Below are 24768 nucleotides of genomic sequence, written 5' to 3'. Positions count from 1 at the left end.
TCCTGGCTGAACACTAGAGCTACAGTATACCAACTAATCAGCTCATCGTTTCACTCAACATTATGATTTCTAGAGAAACTATGCCAGTGTTTACAGTGTTTCTCTTAAATGAAACCACATGGATGTTTATAGAGATACTTCACAATGGAAGGTTTGAGCTGGAGCTTGTTGACTTCCACAAATGCTCTTTTGAATGGAGAAGTAACGTTAACTTTCCTTTTCATCTCTTCTGTCTCCACCTCCTTTTCTCCCTCTCTGTCTGTCTACCTCTTTCTCTCTCTCCCCCTCTCTCTCATGCCGTCTCTTAAGCGCCACGGCAACCTTCTCCAAGGGATTGGTTGCCAGGAGACAGGATTCGCTCCCCATTGTATGTCGAGAAAGGTGGAGGGGGCGGGCGGGTGGGTGGTGGGGTTACAATCAGCAGGACCAGAGAGAATTGGAGGCCGAGGGGACTGGCACTCCACAATCATGGGTGTGTTAGAGAGGAAGAGGACAGACAGGGAGGGATGGGGGGATGTGTGAGTGAATGACAGTGGGGGTATTGGGTGGAGCGCGCTGACACCCTAAATTCCTCTTGTTCATTCCCGATCTCCCAGTAACCACGCTGGGATGTGCTGTGTCAGACTGTGGCGGAGAGTGGAGGGAAAGAGAAGCTCATCGAGACACAGGCAGCCATGAATAGTTATCAAGAGAGACTTTTTAATTAGCTAGCGCGCCCTCCCCCACTGCTCAGCTCCCCTACTACGAGGACACACACACACACAGTAGGACACACTTACTTCTTACTACAACAGCACACACTGAGCTCAAGGAAATAGTGTGTGACTTGTGTGAATGCATGACTGCATTTACCAACAGTCTATTTTTCATAGTTTTCCTTGGACTGTAATGATGGTCCCTCTTTTCAGCTGATTATATTACCTTTGAGGAAGAAGGCCAGTTTACTGGAGCTCTGGTGCCATTACTCTAAATAAAGACCGACGGTCACCCTATATAAGCCAGTGATTATATGGAGCGCTTTCTCACCGTAGCAGAGACTGCAGACCCTGTGAGAGCACTTCTGCTCTGAGTCACGTGCTCCAAGGTTCACACTCTGGATCTACAGTGTGTGTCGGTAGCTGATAGTTACTGATTAACACTGTGAGCAGCATGCTGTTGAAATCCCCCATCAATGATAGGGTTTGTTCCAAACAACGGTCATAATTGTCACATGCTGGTTAGTTTTGCAAAGGGCTATTTATTTATTCTATTTTTTGTAAATAATTATTTGAGATATCAAATCATCATTGCCACCACGAGTGATGGGGCCCTACAAGAACATGTTCAAACAGTGTTGTGGCAAATCACCACACGTGAACAGGATCTCAGCTTCATCAGCCAACGGGAAATTTATTGGCAAATGCTTCTTGTCACAACACCTCTATACAGTTCAGATTCCTCATTACTATTCCAAAGTTCTGATATTCACTGGGGGGGTTTATACCTCTTCCCACGTTACTCATGCAGTGTGTGTTTATGTGAGAGCGCACGGGCAAGTGCGCGTGCTCAACCATCTGATTTTATACTTTCCTGGAACTCATATTTTCTTGCTTCCCACCATTGCTGTGTAAGGATTCTACTTGTTGTCCTTTCCTAATGACTGATATGTTACTTCTGGCAATCACATTCTAGTAACCCACCTAAGTACTTGTTCGTGTGCTTGTATCAGAGTATGGGTGTGTGCAACAATCATTTCCTATCAGAAACTTAACCCTACAACAGTTTCAGTTGTTTTATATGAGACTTTACCTGCATTTGTTGTTTTCTCTGGGCTCATGTCACTGATTTCAAATGGGCTGGTCAAAAAGGTGATGTCATATATTTCCATTCAGCAATCAGATTATGGCAGCAGTCAACACTGATAGTGGTATGGTAACATGAGCACTCACATGAGCTCATGTTACCATACCACTATCAGTCAGATCAGATTTTTATCAGGATTCATTTCCCCTCTTCTTGTCCTGTTTACAGGCCCCATTCAACGGACTTTTTATTAAAATGATTTTTTTTACTGAGCTTGTATCTCCATTGTAGTGATTTGCATTCCATGGAAACGATGGCCATCTGGGGGCTTGTACACTAAGTGCAAAAATATGGCAGATTTTGTTTTAATCATTCAAATATTTTATTGATTTTGAAGGGGTTAGTACATGACAAAGTAACAAATGAAATGAGACATTTCACTGATGACACCATCATTAGGAAAAATAGCTTTAAAATAAGAAACAGAGCGTCCCATGCAAGAGAGGATACAGTGCTAGTTAGAATCAGAAGAAGCACAACCTGGACTCCTAGACATATTTTCTACAACTAGACAAGACTTTCAAGATTTTCTACCTTTTATGTACATAATTCAAGGCAAGAACACTGAAAGTACTAGAATCCTTCTTTGAAGGTTTTCTGGTTTGACTTTTAAAGTCCCTGAACTCGTAACAAATGTTTGGAGATAACAGTTTCATAGGTATGCCAAATGTTTCATATTTCTCTATAGCTCTGAATTTTCATGAATGAATAAGCAGGAGTCAAAGTTTAACACTCACACAAATGAACGTGCCTCGTCAGGACTGTGAGAGTGTGGTTTCATCAGACTTGACAGCGCAGAGAACTCAAGCAAATCGCCACACAGTCATCATCACATTTTGATTCAAATGTTGTTGAATCAAGCTGTGATTGGTGCATAGAAACATGTGACATCACCTTTCTCCAACCAAGAGGACAAAAACACAGATACGTTTTCGTGAGAAACGACCAAACTGTTGAAAATTGAGCAGAAAGTGTGAGTTCATGTGGGACTCCATCATTGTCGTGAGAAGATGATTGAGAATACAGGTGCTACTTTCAAGGCCTTTAACATTGTCTTGCACTTATACTTGCAGATTTATATATTCAGAAGATTGCACAGACGTGTCTCCTTTGATAAGCTAACCTTTGAACCTGTCATCTCTTCATACTTGCAGTATTAAACAGGTTTATTGCTTTCTATCTGATGACTGAATATGGAAGGAACTTCAAGTTACACCCATGGTGTTCATGTTCCTCTACCTTGGCACGGCCGTCACCTGAGCCACCAGACAGGCAGGTTCATGAGAAAACCAGTGGAAGGGATGATATCCTGAAACAGCACTTCTCCCCATTTGCGTGAGGCTGAATAGAAGAGGCCTCTGGCTGAACTGTAATGTAGACAAATGCTGCCTATAGCCTCAGAGGTCCGTCATTGATTTAACAGGTACATCAGACAGTGTGCTTTATTACCCTTCAGTCTCTCTGATAAACTTCTCCAGCTGAATACTCTCCTTTTCTCACAGAATGCAATTTTCTTTCCTTTCCAACCAACTTTGAAAAATGCCCCGGCTTCTTTAAGTGCTTGATGAATTGACACAGCTTTCCGTCATGCAGATGCCAAGCTGTGTATCCGTTTTGACAGTGATAGACACATATCTCAGTTCTCTCTGTAATGCTTCCCGTTTCTCTTGCTTCTGCCGACGGCGATGGATCGCTCCCATCAAGGGCGTCTGTCAAAATCTGTGGGCTGAGACGACCAGCTGCAGCACCGGCGCCTGGGGAATAAAACTATGCTCGTGCTTTGCGACCATATCAAGTGCTTACGGGCTCTGTGCTTCAACAATAGTGGGTGTGACCGAGACTGTCACTCTCTGTGTGTGTGTGTAAGCCTCTGTGGTGTATTTTCATTCAGTTGTCTACCACAGCCCCGAGGGAAGTGAGGTTTGAGGCTGAAACAGAACGGATGGACATGAGATGCGGCAGGGACCTGGACCTGTAGCTCACACCCTCTTTACCCCGAGGGCCAGGAACTAGACAATACCCTCACACAATCAGCAGGCAACATCCTCCATGTCTCAATATTCCAACCACTACATTTTCAATTCCTTCATTAATGTTGCATTCTTGACCCTTAGCTGTCACAGTGACCTTGCTCATACTGCTTGTAGACTTGAATGAGAGAGAGTACAACTGACTTAGCATCGGGCGCTGCTCTGCTGAGTGCCCTCCTTCGTGTCTGCCACCTGCCATGTTGAATAAAACAAAGGTAGTGGTCAGGTGGGTTAGAAGACAGAAGGGATTGCAAGTTTCTGTAGCTCAAGCAGTCTAATGGATGACTATAGCCCAACGACCCATCTGTACAGCATACATAATGCACTTTGATCACTAGTTTAGATTCCCTTGTGTTTGGATGTGGTACTCTCGTTTGGAAAACTTGCATTTACAAAACAAACCTTTCCAGGAGGTGAGAGGAGGTTAACAAAGTGTTTACAGTTGCCAGGTTTGGCTCCTGTTTCAGAAATGATCTTTGCACATTAGAGTTGGCTCCATCTGTCAGGTAGTGTAAATGCAGCTAAATGAGACGCAGATGTAGCTAAAGAAAACATGTTTTATGTTTTAGATCTAGAGTGAAAATTCTCTTATTATCAGCAGAAGATTTCAGATACATGTGTTTGGTGTCATTTGTGCGACACGATAAGTGTTCTGCATTTACAGAGCTTTTTAGCAGCAACATATTGTGTTGATTTCTTTCTTTCCTTTTTTTTTTTTTTTCAAAGCTGTTCTCCCCCCGCTCGCTGACTGGAAGGTGGCAGGCTGTCAGAGGGATTTTAATGTGTAGAGGCAGCATGTGACAACTCCATTCTCTATGGACTGTGTTCCTGCCGCGGCTTAAATCTCTTATTGAATGGAGAATCTTAACCCAGTTGATGTCACCAGGAAATTATGTTTATTCGTTCTAAGAATAAATGCTTAAGAGTCTGCTCCAGTTTGGTGATGGGCCACAGTTTCTCTTTATCGTTATCACCATTCGTTTAGCTAAGCTCTGTTCTGCTCCGTTTTTTCCACTGTGTGATTTACATTACCCATATTTCAAGTTATTTCTCAGACGAGATGTAGCCATATTTATTATATTAGTGACAAATTACCTGGATCAAAACGTCATGTCTGTCTCAGCACAGGTCCTTCCAACCATTACTAAAAAGGTTAAGCTCATTTTGTCTCAGGATGGACACACTATTCTGAATAAGAAACACACTTCATAACAGCAAAGGCTGTTTTGCTGCTAAAGCCAGACCGGAAAATAAGAACACATATTGTGAAAAGAACATAAAAAAATTTATACGATTTTTTTTGGCTGAAATGTTGCATTTATGAATGTGATCGGCTAATTAACAGTGGGTGTGTTTGTTCTAATAAAAAGGTTGTAGGGAGCGTCATTATCTACCTTCAAAATGTCATCTTATATTGACCCTAGCTGCATCGGGAAAAGGAAAATCACTCCTGAATGAGACTGAAAGGGATTTACTGAGAGAGGTTTTGGTGCGTGCAGACCTGACAATCGTCATGGTCCCAGGCTGGTACAAATTCTATTCACTGTCTGAGGTTGTCTGAGAGTACAACCGGTGTGTTCCACCACCTAGTAAAGACTTATTCAGTGATGCTCGACTTCCCAATCGCCTTGGGTCTCTAGGCTTAAAACATCTTAAATTGGGGCGGCTGTGGCTCATCAATTGGCCAGCTCCTCCAAGTCAGCATGTCGAAGTGTCCTTGGGCAAAACACTGAACCCCAACTTGCTCCTGCAGCAGCTTCAGTGTGTGAATATGTTTGAAAGAAGAGTCTCCTCCAACTTAGATTCCTCCTGTATGACTGATGGGTGAATGAGGATGTGATGGAAAAGCACTTTGAGCAGTCGAAATGACTAGAAAGGTGCTACATATATACAGACCATTTTTGTTTCTCTTGGCTGCTATAGACAGTAGGGTTTGTTGATTTTAGTGCTGCAGGAGGCTGTGCAACCATGTTTCAGTCAGATTCATCATCATATCTGTAGCATGCACTGTTTTGCTAGCTGCTTAAGCTATGATGCTCATCATCTCAAAAAGGTTACGTGTTGATTTTTAGCAAAGACTTTAAACAATAATCTTTGTAAATGGGTCAGTTCATTTATCAATTTTCTGCAGTTTGCCTGGGTCCAGATCACATTGTTTGATGATTATATTTGTAAGAATTATAAATGTGATGTAAATGTAAAATAATTTAATGGTTGTGTGTTATTCTTTCAGGAAAACAGGCATTACTTTTCTTTCATGTGGTATTTGATAAAGATTGAAAATTGCAAGTGTATTTTTTTTTAAATTTATATTATGAATATTGCGTGTTGACATTAACTGACATTGACTTCATGTGTCTCTGTCCAGGTTTGACCTCTGGTCTAGAGATCACATCTACGGGGTCCACTTCCATTGAGAAGGCCAGCGGTCAGAGTGTGAAGCTGGACTGCCAGTTTGTTCTGGCCCCTGAAGATTCTGGACCGCTGGACATCGAATGGAGCTTGTTGTCCTCTGACAACCAGAATGAGGACAAAGTGGTACGTGTACATGCTCCCCGCAAACACTGAAAATACAGTTTTATTCCAAAGAGCACGTGAAAGTACATTTGGCATTTATCTGGTCTCTGATCGACTTTTATTTAGCACAGTCACTTTATCTGTGTTCAGAGAAGTTGAGCTTTGTTCTGGCCTTTTGCTAGCTGGTTGATGGAACATTTTCCAACCCGATCTTCTGTATGTAGCTTTAGAAATTCTGTCACCCACTCCTGAAAAATATGTTAAACAGAATGAGTGATTTGTGTAAAGCCCTCATTGGTTGGCAGCATGTGTGCAGGGGGTGAAATACAATACAGATGTCAGGTGTGTACTTCCTCTAGGTATTGCAGTTTAACATGAGAAGTATGCAGTGTACAAGACAAATGTAACCTGAGCCTCATGTACTGTTATTGAGCATTTGTTCTCTGCAGTGCTCTCACAGACACACAGTGGGACCAATGGGAGCTCTCTTTATCCCAGGCAGTGTCTTTCCTTTCCAGCCTGGCCCTCAGCCATGGAAAAGGAGGACTCCACAGGATCTCCACATGCCCTCAGGGCTTTCACAGCCATAGAGACAGATCCTTGCCACAGATCGTTCCAGTGGTGTGGTCCTCCCCCATGCCTCTCCACTCTCCTACCTGTCACAAAGCCTCCTCCTCCCTCTCCTCCACTCTCTTTTTGTCCTGTCATGTGTCCTGTTGCTTCAGTGTTCAGAAATATGTCAAAAGCTCATCATTAGGCTTCTTTCTCTGTCTTTCACCCACTGTCCTCTCTGTCCCCCGACTCAAACAGCCCTCCTCTCACCGAGGACGACTTCTCCTGGTCGCTGCTTCCTCTGTGTCTGGAATTGTACCATTGCAGAAACCCCAATAACCCCCATGTATTTGTCTTTGCCTCACTTTGTCTTTAGAGAGCTGGAGTTAAAAGGTCTATCATTATTTGTCATTTTTAATATATCTGTGGTTCTGATCATGAGAATTTCAGTGTTTTGTTTTTTTATTTATTTTATTTTATTTTTCCAGTGTCTTAATGATGCTACAAGACAGCACAGACTTCAGTGTGGGTGGTTCCCCAGTAGGGCCTCTTCCTCCTCCTGTGTGAATGCAGCTGTAGAAATATATCAGATGCTCCCAAATTAAACACAGTTTATTTTCTTTATTGCATGCCATTTTGCTGAGGTCTATCTGCAGACCCAATAATGCTGCCAAACCTTTGTAGGAATTTAAGCGGACCAGACATCTCTCTCTGAATGTATTTGTTCTCCTTGACCTATCAGATTTTGCTCGCTATACACACACACACACAAGCTCGTATTCATATAGCCTGTAACCAATATGAAGTCATGCTCAGAGAAAATTCTTTGTAATTAGCGGCTTATTAATTCCAAGGGGCTGCTTTAATATATGTGACAGTGTTAAATATGATTAGGCCGATCTGCCAGGACCAAGACTACCAGGTCAGGCAATGAAATAAGAATGAAGGCAAAACTTCATAGCCAGAGGCTCCCAGATGCTCAGAAAGCATGGCGGACCTTTGCCTACATGGCTTGAGATGAGCAAAAATGAGCAAAGTTGTGTGGTGCGCCTGGCGTGTACAGATAACCCTGTAAGAGTTTTTTCATATTAATGCACCATATTTTCCAGCTGTGTTTCCATTACGTTGATGCAATCAGAAGCAATGCCGCCGCAATATCTGTTTAGTCCAGTATCTTTTGGGGAAATGATGTCCTTCTGACATATCCCACACATCACTAGGGCCGGTTGAGGGTGGTGAAGCGTAGCTAATGCCTGTTGCTTTGTTGGGCTTGAATGAGAGATGCCAGGCATGCCTACAGTAGCAGTCATTTGCATTTGGCTCTCACTGCCTGGCTACAGATCAGCTGAAAGGAGGGTGTGCCCTGAGTATTTACCATCGCTGTGAGAACAACCAGGCAAACAATTATGAAAACTAAATATGAATGGTGTTAAAGGGAGAGGAATTTGTGCAGATAATAGGCTACATTAAAGATAAATCTCTTTGGCCCATATCATGCAGACAGTCTGCTTTGTCCTTGAGTGCAGCAGCAGAGCCGTTTGTTTACTGACATTATTGCGACAGGAATTTGTGCATGTTGACAATGTATTGGAGGATTTGGTCGTGCAGCCACGACACTGTTGGATGAAAATGGCATTGTTTGTTTGTATATCAGTGATTATTTTGAATGCTCATGGCCACATTTTGTTGTGTCTTCTGTAGCCACATTGCTTTAGGACACTTAATCCATTTTCAGTAGTAATTCTGCTTTAACCTTGCAAAGCAAGCAGAGCTCATTGTTTGAAACCGTGTGACTCTAGCATTGACGTTATTGAAGTTAAAAGCCTCTGTGGGAACGCAAAGACCCGATGCTGCACTCCTAAGCTCTGCGGGTTGTTTAGAGTATACAGGTATCGCGGCTCGCTGCTTTGCCTCTCAAATGGTCTGCAGTTCTTCCTCTTCCCTCCCTGAGCAACAGCATCACATGATGATGACCTCATCTTTACATGTGTCTGATGAAACTAAGCCGGTGCTGGCCACCGGAGCTCTCTTACCTCTGCAGTATGATCCGTCCACTGAGAATGGCCAGGCCAGGTGGCGATTGTATCATTGAGTGTCCTACCTGTTATGAAACGCAGCACACAAACAGTGGTGCTCGTCTGTCCTTTCCAGCCCCCGCCAGCTTGTCTAGTCATTTGCCCTTTTCATTTTCATTCCCTAGGCTCTTTATGGGATTTTTTTCATTGGATCATGATTCTCAAGGTTATTGTGCAGTTCAGATGTTTTTTGCTGGAGGTGTGCATGTGTGTAAGCACTCCCATCTGTGTGCCTGTGAAGTGGTTGAACCCAAGTGAGAGCTCTTGTCTGGCTGAGCTTGGGGCAATTTAATTTCCTCTCCCTCCATGGTCTCATCACACATATTGCTGTTATTACTGCTGATGTTCTGATCCCCAGTGAAGTTGGAAGGATAGGTTTCCTTCCCGTGAGACCAGGAGGAATTTTAACTGCATTACCTGTTTACGTGGCTAATATGTACAAGATGAACATGGCTCATTGTCAGCATGCCTGCCTTGAGGCTCCAGGAACTAGTCTACCAGTTGGAAATGGAGCTGAAAGGCAACTTGCTGTAGACGCACCAGAACCTCACTGACTCTGTCTCCCTTTGTTTTTCTCCTCTCATGCTTCCTTTGACTTCTCTGCCTCTTCTGATGCATTCATTAGTCTTCCTCTCCTCCTTCCATGTACAGCCGTTTCCCCTCTCCTCCTGTCTACCCAGGGGTATTGCTGTGCGTATGCCTGGTGTTGATCGTGGCACAGAAAATCCTGTTGAAGACTGTCTCCATGGAAATATGGAAGAATATGCCAGTGTCTATGAAAGAGAATGAGAACCCTTTTCATTGTTGTTTGCTTTTCTTTTACCCTCCTTGTTCTGTTCCTTGTGTTTTGGTTCTCCCCTCCTCCATCACGCTCTGAGGAGCTATGAGGTTTCTTGTTGGCTCCACCTGGCCTTTATTTCTAGGCATTTCCTTGCTGCTTTCAAGAACCAGAGTGTGTGTGTGTGTGTGTGTGTGTGTGTGTGTGTGTGTGTGTGTGTGTGTGATGGTGGGGGGCAGAATTGGGGGCTACTGCTCTTTGTTGACACAGCAGGTGTTGATTTGGCTTCACAGTGGACGCTTTGTTTGTTCCACCTTTATTCTTCTTGAGCACAGAAAGGGCAGAATAGCACAGGCTGCCAGGATGAAGGGCATTGCAGAGATAAGAGAGAGTACTTTCTCCTCTCCATATATTTTGGGTGGTTCAGTGAGCCTGGCCTTTGCTTTCAGAAAACACACAACTGTCATTTCAAGGCCTTTGTCATATTTGTTGGAGTTTTACTTTTAGAAACACATCAGTCTAAGTCACTACATCATTCTAAGTAGGTTTAAGTTCTTAACTCAAACGCTTTTACTGCACTCCCTCTCCTCATCCAGGTGATCTTGTACTCAGCCGACAGGGCCTACGAGGACTACTATGCCCCCATGAAGGGTCGAGTCCACTTTAACTCAGCCGACCCTAAGAACGGCGACGCCTCCATCAACCTGACGGGGCTGAAATCGTCGGACTCCGGCACCTACCACTGTAAGGTGAAGAAGGCTCCTGGTATCCGCAGCAGGAAGATGCGGCTGATCGTCATGGGTGAGTGCGACATACCGCTGAGCGCACTGTTTTTTTTTCTCACAGGGTAAATTCTCTCCCTACGCAGTGCAAATGCACCAAATCGCATGCCCTTTGCCCTCTTTGGCTGTTTTGATGTAATCCCTTCTAAAATCGAGTGCATAACCTTCCTCGAGGCTGTAGAGCATTTCCCCTTTGTGATAAAATTCTGTGTTCACCCAGTCTTGATGTTCTGTGACTCTGTCTGAAATGGTAATCCTGATTTATTTTTTTCCACTAAATATTGTAGAAATATAGAACATATAATATAATCTGAAACATAAATATTGACAAATATTGATGAATAAAATTGTTTTATTGCTCCTTTTTTGCAATTACAGCTCCCATTGGAAACTAACAGAATATTTTAATGTTGTTGGTATGCCAATGTTTTACAATGTCAGCTATATTCCTGCACTATTTGCTGTGAAAACTACAACGATATGAAATGATTCCACACCATTGATTTTAACCTCAACACCTTAGATAGTTCAGGCAACGCTAAGATAAGACGCCACATTGTGTGTTTAGACTGCACACTGCCGTCCTGTCTTTTCAAAAACACGAACAAACCTCAGAAATGGAGTCAATGCACTCAGCTGGCTTTTTATTGCACTGGGTGAGATGGGTGACACATCAGAGTTGCATAAGTCACATGACTCACTCCCTAGGCAAACATGCACACTGTCACTCACGCACAGACACACACACACTGGCCTTGCTGATCGGTCAACAGACTAAACGAAAGTGAATTGCCTCCCGAAACCCGCCTGGTATTTGCATATGGGAAAAACAGCCCACATGTGCCGCAGCAGTCTGTGTTGTGGGATAAGCTGCATATTGTGTTATCGCAGCGCTGTTATCAGAGTAGTTTCTCCTTTCTAAGGATAGGGCAGGCTTCAGAAAATGGCTGCTATTCTTGGTGACATGATATGTGTACAAAAGTGACTGCACTGCACCAACTAGCTCAACCAGCAAGACGAGTGCAATTGGAAAACAAACAGGTTTCACAGTTGTGTTGTGGCACGGCTAGTAGCTCTCCAATATAAGAGATGAATGGCCACCAATAGTGTGGTCATTAACTGTGACTACTGTGGAACCACTCAGTCCTTGGGGAGGCTATTTTACATAAAAATTGATCAGACCAGAGGCAACATGAAAAAATGTATCACTGCTGAAGTTGTCACTGTTGCATATGCTTGTCCATTCGCTGTAACAGCTTCTCCTCCCTGAAACTATTCCACATTCCTCACCAGTGAGGGAGGTTAGCAAGCCTGCTGACCTGTAGTTACTTTTTCATGTCCGTTTTTTACTTTTGGTCAGTGTCACTGCTTAACGCGGTCATCAAAATTGCCTAGTTAATCTCATCCTGTATAAAATGAAGACTTACAGACACGACTGATTCTCATTGTTTAGTAACAGTCTAACATGATGCACAAGTAAATATTTACCCCCAATGGACAATACATTTGCATTCCATTCCACGTATTCATGTTCCTCAAGAGTCTGTGTTAAACTATCAAAAACACACGTGTCTCTTGAAATTGAATGTGTTACTCCCTTTTATTAGTAGATAGGACTGTCTACTGTCAAGACATTAGTTCTACTGGGTTTCTACTCTCTTTGTTCAATGTTTTGATCATTTAATTTCATTTGTTGATTGTATCCTGCTGTAGATAAGAGCATCATCTAAGTGGCTAAAATGTAAATCCAGCTGTCATTGTGGTTAAACTGCAGATGTCTTTAGCTATAACGTGCATGAGTGTGCATTAGAGGGGGGGGGGGTAGCTCGAGGCTACAGAAGCTGACAGCCCGCTAGCAATTGACCCCAGGGGCAGTGGTGTTCTTAGCAAAGAAATGTTGACAAGGAGAGGCGAGGACATCTTGCCTGCTCTGCATTTTACCTTCAGGTTGATCTTGTCACGAGGTGGACGGTCCCGTGAACAGAGGGGACGTGCGTGCATATGTGTGCGCAAATATAAACACACCTCAATTTATACACCGGGTGTTGCTGCGGCTTGTCGCAAATACTGCCACATGCAGCTATACACGCATGCTGACACCTGCAGCATACATGTGTTCAGGTAGTGCACAGGCAGTAGCATGCCTTGTTGTGTATTCTCCTCTGGTTGCAGCAGGACATTGAAGTTAACAGAAGGAGAGTACCCACCTGCAGTTCAGCACTGCATGTCAGCAACTCTCACAACTGTTTCTGACTAAACCCCACCTATACTCTCTACAAATAATAATGTAGCTCTGTGTGCCTCAAGTCTAGACAATCCTCAGGGCATCCAGGGTCTCACTGCAAAGATCAACAGCCACTCTCTTTAAGTCTGTCTTCCTGGCTTTCGTCAGTAGTGGCTTATATTTCACTTTACATTTTAACCAGTCAGTCGTCACCATTTGAAGATGTGCATCTCCTGACCGCAGTGAATACCACAATCTAGCAATCCCTTTCTACTTATCTCATCCACACCATAGCCTTGTGCGACACATAAATCTCAATTCATTGTTCGTTTAACAGAGCCAGGTTGGCTGTATCGCTCTGCCCTTTATCTCTCTGTGCTCTCCCAGCCCCTGTCACCTTCTTCTTTGACCTCATCTTTCAAACAAATAAATCTGCTCATCGGACAGCAGTCCTAATATGAGGAGCTGTATGTTACAGCCCTTCGACGCGTGGAGTTGACTTTCACCTTTAAAAGATGCATTCAAAATGTCATCGCTCGCTGACATTTAGAGCTACTGTGTGTTACGTGAACGTGTGTGTAGGTGCAATACAACAGCGGTAAAGATCAGGCCAGTGAGTTAGGAGCTGCACAGCCTTGGCCCTCATCACTCTACCATCTGTCCATCAGCGCTCGCTTAATTTTTGCTCCCCTGCTCTCTGTTTTTCCCCCTCCATCCTGACCCAGTGTGTGTTTATTAAATTAGAGGAGCACTCAGTACTGTCAGTCTACTGTTAATCCTTACGGTTATGCCTGCTAAGCTCCCCCTCCCGCCTGACACCTGGTTCAGATCTGGAGAGCCCCACTCCAGGGTTTTGTTGTTACAGAACCCATTATTACCACATCATGATGTCAGCTTTCTGTCAGCGAACACAGAGCACAGACGTGAATCGTGGCCTTTTTTTCTATCCAAACAGCACCCCTCATAGTCTCTCTCTCTCTTTGCTCTCCCTCCCTTTTTCCTACTCGCCTGGCTGACTGTGTCTGGGTTTCACATGAGTTGGTCTGCTTTTAATTTGGAGCTATGTTTGTTTTTGAATCCCCCCATCTCATCTCCTGCCAGCACTCTTGACTGGCCGAGGAGTGTTTGCGCACAATCGGCTTTAAGTCAGAAAGCTTTGCCTCCATCCTTAACCCTGAGCGCCACGTGTGTGCATGTTTGTGTGTCCAATGGCACACAGCTCCCATCTTCCTTGCGATTATCCTGAGTGACAGCTCCTGTAATGACAGCAGCTGTATCAATTACTCTGATAACTGCTCTCATTATGCTGATGACTGCTGCTTGGAGCAAGGGAGGAAATCAACTTTAGGAATACACAATACACAGACACACAACCTGCCCACAACGTGGAGTGAAAAATAACAGGGTTGGAGGCATGAGGACTGAGTTAATGTGGCCACCTGCTTGTGTCTGCCATTTTCACCTCTCTCAATCACTCTCCTCCTCCGTTCCTTTCCTCGCCACAGTGAAGCCATCCAAGCCCAGGTGCTACACTGAAGGCCCCACACAGGAAGGCAAAGACATTGTGCTGAGGTGTATATCTAACGAGGGCACCAACCCCTTGCAGTACAGCTGGGAGAAGACCAGTGACAACAAGCTGCTGCCCGCCTCCGCTGTGTTGGGTAATGGACACTTTCACAAGCACTCCCAAACAAATAGACAAGAGTTTTCAAGTCCTACACACACCGGTCCTCTCTCTGTTTCCTATAGTCATCTCCTCCTTGTGTGTGTGTGTGTGTGTGTTCTGTGCCCTCACCACAGATTCTGTGGGAGGTACCATTAACGTGAGGAACGCATCTGCCAGCGCATCTGGCACCTACCGCTGCACTGCCAGCAACCGTGTTGGCACTGAGGAATGTATACTGTATCTCAAAGTGACACCTCGTGAGTACCCAACTAACGTCATGCATTCAGCCTGTTTCACATTAGACCTGTTGCTCTGCTGTCTGACCGCATCTTAAAACTGCTGTCAAATAGTCTGCTGACTAATGTATCTTCTACACTCAAAAGCTTGTCACTAAGGCAGACTCCTTTACAGGTACAATATGGAAGTCTTCCTTTCAAGTCTTTAAAACATGAGAAAACCAAGATATTCACAAGATATTCCATTTACTATCATTTGCTCACATTTGACTGGAATCAAATGTTTTGCATTTGTGTTTTAAAAAGACAATCAATTATAGTCACTGATCAACTTTCTGTCGATCAATTGATAAACCAATCTTTGTAGCCCTAGTTGAGATATTTCAGACTGGAAGTGACAGGCAGATATTGTCATCACCATGAAGCCGTTCCACTAGTTTGGCTCCAAATGTATTAATATGATAAACTTTTTTTTACCTTACACTGTCATTAACAGCTTTGTACTTCGGATCCATCAGGTTATTAGGTATTTGTGACAAATATACTTATCAGTACAAAAACATATTTTTCCCGTGCCTGTACCGGCGGTCCATTTATCAGCGTTACATGTACAACCGAAGCTCAGTTGTCTTCAGTGAGGAAATCCTAACCAACAAGTAGAAGATGAAGCTGCCATTAGTCACAGATAAATGTGAAACACGAATGGGCTTTTGCAAACTGAGTGGCTGTGCTATAATGTAGACAATCCTCTTCCCAAAGCTACCGCCACTGAACACAAACTCCTACCGTAGACTCCATTGCTTTTAGAAAGATAATATTCATTTGATTCAGGAGTGCTATGAACAAGATTTGAGGATTTAGGCAGTGCCTGCTTCCTAAGAAGTAGAAGCTGTGGTACCACACACTGTGACTGTGAAGTGCTGCAGCTGTGGCTGAGTGGAAGAGCGTGATGTCGCCATCGTACAAAAATACAAAGTGTCACTTCCACATTGTTTTTAGTACTTTTTCCTACTACCACTAAGCTGCGGTACAGCAGACTGAGCCAGGGGTTTTCTTACCGTGACTCTTTGATGCTATCCTAGGACTATATTTTGAGGTCAGACCTGTAGTTCTTTAGTTGTGTTTAAGTCATTGCTACCCACCGAACAAACAGCTACCCTTCCAGACATTTTCTGCCATGTGTTGTCCAGCCCCCAACACTGCAGGCATCGTCGCAGGAGCCATAATCGCTGTACTCCTGATCCTCATCATTATTGCCATCATCCTCTTCTGCTGCTGCCGTGCCCGTCACAGGAAGAGGTACGAGAAGGAAATCTGCAACGAGATCAGGTAAACCCACCAAAACATCACTGAGACTTACCCAGTGCTCCTTTTTGATGGAAGTATCATTTTTAATGCTGTCGTTTGTGTCTCGCGTTGAATAATACTGGCTTAAATGTAAGCATTAAAGATGTCATAGGTTACGTGTGATTAGTAATCCCAGCTCCCCATGTAGTATGACCTGTGGCTGTCTCACACACACACACACACACACACACACACACGCACACACACACACGATAACACAGCTGCAACAACCATGAAAATGGTTTTTCTCCATCAGCGTTTCTCTTTTTTTACCCCTCCTCAAATAAACAGCTGTGGTAATCAGTTTGAAAGCTTTGTTTGCTCTGTGGATCCTGTGTCATGTCTGCTGCTGGCTGCCCCCCACCTCCCCCATCCAGTGCAACCTACCCTAACCCCCCCCCCACCTCCCCCCTCGACATCCAGCTCTCCATCCAGCCTGCAGGCTCTGTACACTCTGTACAACCCGTGGGCTTACTATCACTCTGCTGCGGACTGAATCTGTCTAAGACCACAATGTGACACTGCTCCCGCTGTAGGACAAAGAGGATTAGACCACTGGTCCTGCCTCGTATACACAGACGCACACATTTGCTGGAACGCCTCAGCATGAAGCTATGGACTAAACAAGCTCTGGTCCCTCAGGCTCAGTTTGATTGAGCATTTAACTGGATTATTGCTGCTTATTAGTTGTTAATGTGGTGGCAGAGGGAGTAGAGGGCATAGCTGCATTTGGTTGCTCTGCTCAATCTACAGGCTATTAAACAGTCCGTGTGGCTGAGCAGTGCAGACACTGCTACAACCAATCAAACGGGCCTACTCAATTATTTGGCCCTCCTTTATTGAGTCAAATCACATTTCGCTCTTGAAATGACTCTTTAGGTATTCATTGGTTTCCTCACCGTGGCCAGCGAGTGCCAGACTTTCTTTTGCTTTTATATCTGTGTCATCAAACTTCACTTATGGTTTCAGCCCCTGAGAAAATCATTTTCCATTTCAGTTTTTCTGACTTGACATTCAGGTAAGCTAATGAAAAGTGAGTTTATGGTCTTGTTTTATTGTCTCCTCAGAGAGGATGTGCCCCCTCCCAAGAGTCGGGTTTCAACGGCGCGCAGCTTCACCGTGGGCAGCCAGCGCTCCTCCCTGGGCTCCATGTCGCCTTCCAACCTGCACGAGTACGCCCTGAAGCCCCAGTACGACAAGATTCCCTCATCAGAGGAGTACGAGAGGCCTCCGAGCCAAGTCCCTCTGCCCCCACCCAATGCTGCCAAGATGGCTGGCCCCAACCTCAGCCGCATGGGGGCCATCCCCGTCATGATCCCTGCCCAGAACAGGGACGGCTCAATTGTCTAGCTTGTCCTCTTCTCGAGAAGGGACCGTGCAACGATGGGAGGAACGGAGGAAAGGAGAAGGACACAAGCCAATGAAGATGGAGCAGGAGTTCGGATGGGTTGACTCGCCTGACTTCTAGCTCTTCATTATTTACAAATGGGAGTGTACTCCTCTGGCTCTGCTGTGGTGCTAACAAGAGAAATTGAGTTGTACTGGAATCACAACAGAGCACATTAACTTTTTATCAAATACAAATACACACAAAAAACTTTTATGAATTTTACTTCCTGGACTTTCTAACTGAAAAATGAATTAGTGGAGAAAAGGCAGAATGGTCAAAATACATATTATATTGTACATAAGTGAATGCATGTTTTTTTTAAACATAGATGGCCCTTGCTGTAGAGATACTGTATGTTTAGAACAGATCCAGGCCCCTAATTGGCCAGCTGTACAGCTGTATGCATGCATGTATGTATAGAACTGCAGCTGTAAGTGTGTGTGAATATAAGTGTATGTATGTGGACGGGAGTTTGGGAAATGTATAGTTCATCTATCATCTTTTTCATGCCTACATAACAGTATGATCATTCTTCTGGCAATCCAGTCTCTGCTAGTTTCTGACAAATGTATAATTCCATACACTGGGGGTAAAACGAGTTCTGACCTTTGGAAAACACGTAAGACAGACTTACTAGAAGAAAAAACCATCTGAATCTTTCAACCTAATCTATCTAATCCTTCGACCCAGCTGAAAAGTGTCTATTTGGGTCAGCCGTTTTCTGTTGAACCGTTCACCGTTTGAATTGTCCAGTCTGGGTAGGGAGGGCAGCTTAAGTGGCCAGGATTGGCTGCGCATGAGGGGGAGGTTCAGGCCACCACATTTTGTGATTGGGTGGATTATTGCTTCTTGACCGAGCTTAAAAAACAATAAAAGCCATCCCTCCTCCGGAGATCTTAGAGGGGGTGGTGTACAGGGAACTAAGGGGGCAGCTGGACAGCAAGGTTCACTGAGCAATCAGCTTTGATTGTGTTTGACTGTCAACAGGCCCCTAACCCCTGTGACCACCAGAACATGTCGGCCTCCCCAGACACACACACACGCACACACACACACACACACACACACACACACACACACACCATATTAGCAGGACAAGGGCACCAAGTCTTAATCATCTGTAGTTTGAGGCACCCCTCAGATGTCTTGCGTTTGTAATCCTCCATATTTGCATCACCAATATCTTGATTAACCTTCCCTCCGTGGTCAATATGAAACCCTGCACGGCTACTCTGGTGTTAACTGGACTTCTGTAAAGCCTGCGTACATGAAGAAAGTGCTCCCAAAGAGGAACAAATGTGAAAAGTTTTAGAATGCTGAATTGAAGTGCTCTGAATCCAATGTCTGTCAGTGCTGGATAACATTAACGTTTGTTCAGTCAGTCTGTGTAAGTTTCCCTTGGCCAGTCGTAGCAGTGTGTGGGTTATTCTGCTGTTAGAAAACACCCAAACTTCCCTTCTCTGCGAAAAAGTTAGGAAGCCCAACATCTCATCTTGTGTGCTACTAAACTCCCAGTGTGAATACTTGGAGTGGGCAAACTGTTTATTTTGCTCGTACGCCTTATTCTCTTCCTTATTTCAGCCTTACACCCCCCCCCCACAAGTTCACCTCTGTGCTTCTATTGTGCCTTTTTGCCCCAGTCGCGTTGCGTCATAGCACGACCACCAATGTGCTCTGTGCTGTGTGCAATAGCTTCAGATCCTGAATGGCCATCATAGTCCACAGCCACCAGAGAGAAACAATAATTATTCACAGAGAGCCTGTCGATTGTTTTCTGTTGCCTCAGTCAGGTCAAGTCTTCCCTCACTCCCTCCCTCCCTCACTCACTCACTCACTCACTCACTCACTCCCTCACTCACTCACTCCCTCACTCACTTCAGACAAAGCCCCCCACAGCTTAACAGCACTGTCTTAAAGCTTTGATTTTTTTTTTTTTTTATTCCAAAACATGACTTTGTGTTTTTTAACCTTTGATTTAAAAGTAAGTAAATTGATGTGGTTCTGGTTCATAAATGGATCTGGCTGTATTTATGAATATCCTGCCGAAGTAACCCTATCTAACCACAACACAGTCAAATGTTATAAAGATGATGGTGTGTCTATGTATACGTGATACCGTGATGCTGTGCTTGGCAAATCTATATCTAAAACCGAAGCGGAGGGGCGCTGTGGGTCTTGTCGGTGCAGTTTAAATGCTGTCTGGTATGATTGCAAATTGTGTGTGTGAGTGTGTGTACGTTTTTGTGTGTGGATTGTAGGATCTAAGGGGAGGTGACAGTTGTAGATACATCTTGGCCCCTGTGCGTCCTGGCAGATTTGATGTTGCACCTATTTCTAACACCCAGTAAAGTGAAACTTGGGCGCGCCTGGACAAAGAAATTATATCTGTCAGTTCCTCTTAAGCACAGTGTGTGTGTGTGTGTGTGGGTTCTTGTACTTCCTACATAGTGAGGACTAGAAAACGAACTATAACCAGCAGAGTGAGGACTTTTTTGAGAATTGAGTTTCCCCTGGTCCTCACAACTTCAAGGGTTAAGACTTGGTTTTAAGGTTAGAATTAGGTTTAGGTTAGCGTTAGGGTTAGGGCCTGGGAAATGCATTATGTCAGCGAGTGTCCTCACAAACATAGAAGTACAAGTGTGTGTGTGCGTGTTTGTGTGTGTGTGAGAGCAAGTCTATTGTTCATGAAGGGAGTTAGCGGTCAGGATGGACCCCTGTAGAATTGTAGTTCCTTTCACCTGCTGACAGACTGTGCGGAGCTCTTTGGGAGGCGGCCCTGTCGCTGTCCCTCTACGTGCTCAGATCACTGATGACAGCTACTACTAACCACATTAACTGTAGCTTTGAAATCAGCATACTAATATTATATGAAGGTCTCCTTTGAGGTTTGCACACTGTGTGAAAACCATTTTTTTCTTTTTGTGTGAATTTTTTGTGCTGTATTTTTGAATAATAAAAGTCCTTGAAATAAAAAAAAAAAAAAAAAAGAATTGCCAGCCATGTCTGTTTGTTTACAGAAGCAGTAGCAGCTGTTGACTTGAGCATGAATAAAACTCAATTTCTCTGCTCTCCAGTGGCGCCCGCTCTCTGGGGACTCGGCCTCCTGCAGCTCTCTGACAATGATTCATTTTGATCAGCCGGTGAATTCCACCCCTAACACCAGGTGAGGTGACTTTCTAACCACTTAATGACTGTAATTAATCAATGAGGCGGGCAGACACCGTCGCCGCCTGCCGTCTCCAGTGCTCATTGTTCAGCTCCAGTGTAAACACCCAGAGGTTTGTGACCTAGCTTGCCTACCAGCACTGTTGAACTGTCCACTCATCTTGCAGGCCTTTTATTGACTCGTTGCCCTTCCCCAGGTGCACTGTATTCCTCCATTTGCTTAGTGTTTTTTTTTAAATTACAACCAATTTCCCGCTTTGGTTAATGTGGGTCATTACTTTAATTGCAAGCCAGCACAGCTCAAAGTTGTACAAAATCAGCTTTTAAATGAAGTAAGCTGGATGATGTGAAATGCCCAGCTAATGACTGAGGGACAAATCATGCACATATTGGTAATGACATGTTTCTGTTGTGACCACTGTCGCCCTCCTCACACTCTCCGTACACTTAACAACACACTGGTGATCTTGGCATGTTGGCAGATCGATAACTGATTATTAGCCAATAGCTCCACTGTGTGCAGGCTGTTGACAGGTAGTCAATAAAAAGACTAAAGCACTTAGTAGCAGTGCTAAGCGGATGTCCATTGCTATAATTGGATGTCAGTAATAGATAGGGCCCCAGAGCATTGATCTGTGGCTAGTCGAAGTCACTTGTGGATCCTAATGGCTCCCCGGCAGCTCTGCACATCAGGGCTTCTCTGATTCGCCGGATTTGTTCAGCTGCAGTGAGACCTGCACAATCACAGCTGCCCTGCAAATGGATGTGGCGGCATATAATGGCACTTTTATGGCTCTGCATTCAAAACATTCATTAAAAGGACATTAGTGATGTGTGCTACAGCACGTGTGCAGATTAGATTTATGGACTGAACACTGTTCTCATTGAATTAATGTACAACGAGTCATACATCATCCCTCAGTGTCTTCCAGCCCAATATCCATTTGTGATTTTTTTATTTTTTTTTACCTCATGTCCTCATTCACATAGCTGAAGGGAGAGAGTGGTGTGCTAAGCACCTGGGGATTTGTGCCTGCCTCCCACTTCCCCCGGCTCCCTCCCTTCTGCCTGGGTAAGGTATTAATTGTTTGCACAGATCAAGGAGGCTGGTATGGCAAAAAAAGCTCATTGGTTCTCCAGGAGGGTTTCCTTGGCAACCATATCTGGTTGTACACAGTCTAAGCCGGCTGCTAGCGGGATGATTTATCTTGTAAAGCGTGATTCGCTCCCTGCTAACAAAAGAGGCCTCTAAAAGCATGGGTCTCCTCCAGTGTGACGTCTGCTGTCACAGGCGTTAAGCTTTCTGCCGTTTTTAGAAACCTCTCAGTCAGGTTGGGAGAGCGTTGCAGGGGGAATTCTGGGTAGGATAGGGGAATATGCATATGCATGAAGACTGAGCTCCATCAGCTCCATTGGCACAGCAGTACATTAACATTTTGGCTCTGCGCTTTTAGCACTTTGGATGTAAAATGACACAGATTATGATGTGAGTGTAAGCTTTTACAGACGGATGAATGGCTGAGGAGCTACAGCCCTTTTTGGACCCGGTCCCTCTTGTCTCTGGTTGCTGTGGGCCTACTATTCACAACCACACAGATTACATTGAAGTGTTTAGTCTAAAAAGGATCCTGAAATCCTACGTTTGGGTGGCAAATTCTGTTTTTTCAATCTAGCATCCTTTCACACTAACCATAATATTAATATCACACACGTGGGAGGGTAAGTAAGTAACCGTGGTTGAACAGCACAAGTCGTGTGAGACTACTCTCAAATTAAAGGTGACAGTCTGAACTTTAAATGCACAGTCAGTGTGCCATGTCAAATGAATCGGAGAAGGAGGCAAAACATCAATGTGTCACCATGCTAAAACTCACTGCACTCAACCGTATGTCGCCTTGAACAACCTGCATGTTATGGCTGGAGACCGGTGGAGGACACTCTGTGGAGAGGGAGCCGAGTCCGGACCTGAGCCAATCATCCCACTCTGTCTGCTACGCCTGCAGACAGCCCAGATTTCTCATGAGGCTTACCCAGCTGCTGTGCACTCATTTGTCAGTCTTCCTCATCTCCCAGTCTGGGAGGAACAGAGCTCCAGTACACCATCCAACAGCCCTCCCCACCTCTCCCGTCTTCCCTGTGGTCGATATGGAGTCATCTGTTAAAGGCCGCCCTCTACGCCCGATGCATCTCAGCCTCCTATTGGGTCACTGTCTCGACCCCACGCCGCTCACATTTCGATGACTAATAAGTGACTTTTGATGGATGACCTTCCCGTCTGCGCCCGAGGGAGAAGTGGGGAGCGGTAGTGGATGCATGCTGAGATTATACCCAGTCCAAGAACATCATGTTCATGTTTCGTTATTTCCAGATCCTCCTCTCTCCGGGGTGGGGGGGGGCTTTGTCTGGTGAGCTTCATGGATCACTGAGGTGACGCTCATCAGCAGATGTGACATTTTATTCACTGGGGGGAACATTGCGTGGTGCGTGAGCAAAAGAGAGAGCAGCACTTAGCTCCTTACCACAGGAGGCCCCCCCACGTGTGGAGAAATTAACGCCATCGGAGCTGCTCCTCAACCGGCCTCCATATGGCGCTGCAGGAGAATAGGTTTGGATCCGGCCACATGTGCAGAGAGGCAGGACACCTGCTCTAATATCCTCTCTCTGTGGTGTGTTGCAGCTGCACACATCCTTTGATCTTTTGTCCCAACGTTCTGCTCTGTTATCTTTTATCTTCCTTGAGTCAAGCTGAGAGATTGGAACCACGGAGGCACCGTGCTTCAAACCAAGATGGAGGTTACACAGTGCACCTCAGCTCAGTCGTTTACAATGTGATTTGTACTTTTAATCTGCACCTCGGCTGGACTCCATTATAGGTGACCAACCTCCAGTGCCATGTCATCAGGAGGGCACAATGGAGGCCGGCGATAAAATGTAGCCTTGGCGAGGGAATGAGGCTCAGTTTCCCCTTTTTCTCCCTCTGATGATTGGGGTCATCTCCATTATTACCACAGTGATGTCAGTGATATATCGTGTGTGTGTGTGTGTGTGTGTGTGTGTGTGTCTGTCCATGTGTGTGTTCATACGCATTAGTGTATCCATGTGCAGTCGTATCACCATTAGTGGCCACAGCGAGGGTAAAGGTCAGGGTAGTGATTTAACAGGATGGGGTAATCCCTTTTCCCCTCTGCACAAGAGCAAACCCCCTCCTCTCCCCCCACCACCCATCCCACCCAACCACAACCACAGGCTATTTCCAGCTAAGCAATTAGACAATGTCTTTTCTCCATGCTGGACACGTAGCTCAGGCCACCTTCACAGACAGACCCCCTCCATGCAGGCAGCACTCCATCTGTCACAGGGGTTCTTAAAGATTTCTCTTCAATTTTTCCTCTCACTCTCACAATTTTAACTCGTTATGCATCTTTTTCTTTTCATCAAAATGCTGCAGCATAGCAGCCTTTTCATTGCAGGTGGAGACACACAGCTGAGTGAGATTTGCTAATTAGCTTCTCTGATCTCTGTGCCGTTTAGCGGCCACTTCTGTGAAACTCCTGCTACATACTGTAACTACTACTGCAGCTAACAAATGGTTTCACTGCTTATTCCTTTGAGAATGTGCTGGAGCTCGAGTTGTGCCTCTCATGTTAATCTCTATTAGGTGACCAGTCTGAGCCAAGAGTCACTCGGCCGTTAAGTGCAGTTAACTGCAACACACACACACACAGATTTTCAAAGTAAAACCTCCCAGGCTGCGGCAGGAGCTTATCTGTTAAATGCCACAGTCGTATAAACGCAAGCAAAACGGCCATCACAAACGTAACGTTAGCTTTGGCTCAGAGTTCCTGCTGCCTGGGTTCAGAGGATGTGCTTTGAGTCCTTAGCTCACTAAACGACAATCTGTCGCAGTGCACAAATGTGGGAGTCGGGTCACTGTGTCATCCTTTGGCTCAGTGGAGATGTGCCTGTGACAGCCACAGATACTAGGGTTTTCTGTTTTTGTCAAACCATTTCATTTATTTAGATTCTGATTCTTATTATTGATTTGATTGATTAGGCCAAATCTGGATTGTCAAAGTAAAAACTCCACAGTACAGACAGTAGCCGTTTATGGCAGGCTCCATGAGAACTGAAGAGAACTGAATGAAAATCTCAATTACCTTTTTC

General features: G+C 44.8%; 1 protein-coding gene across 1 annotated transcript in view; it reads left to right on the top strand.

The window, feature by feature from the left end:
• Positions 1 to 18015, top strand: part of cxadr (CXADR Ig-like cell adhesion molecule) — a 33427-nt gene extending 15412 nt beyond the window's left edge. Inside the window, exons 2-7 of the mRNA XM_070843310.1 lie at positions 6241 to 6410; positions 10391 to 10595; positions 14306 to 14461; positions 14601 to 14723; positions 15893 to 16031; positions 17117 to 18015. Of these exons, the coding sequence (XP_070699411.1) occupies positions 6241 to 6410; positions 10391 to 10595; positions 14306 to 14461; positions 14601 to 14723; positions 15893 to 16031; positions 17117 to 17399 (1076 nt within the window). The 3' untranslated portion in view covers positions 17400 to 18015. The remainder of the gene's footprint in view (positions 1 to 6240; positions 6411 to 10390; positions 10596 to 14305; positions 14462 to 14600; positions 14724 to 15892; positions 16032 to 17116) is intronic.
• The last annotated feature ends 6753 nt before the right edge of the window (positions 18016 to 24768 follow it).

This window comes from Pempheris klunzingeri, chromosome 14 (genome assembly GCF_042242105.1).
Source record: "Pempheris klunzingeri isolate RE-2024b chromosome 14, fPemKlu1.hap1, whole genome shotgun sequence".
Lineage (NCBI taxonomy): Eukaryota > Metazoa > Chordata > Actinopteri > Acropomatiformes > Pempheridae > Pempheris > Pempheris klunzingeri.
This window is presented reverse-complemented; position numbering and strand designations above follow the sequence as displayed.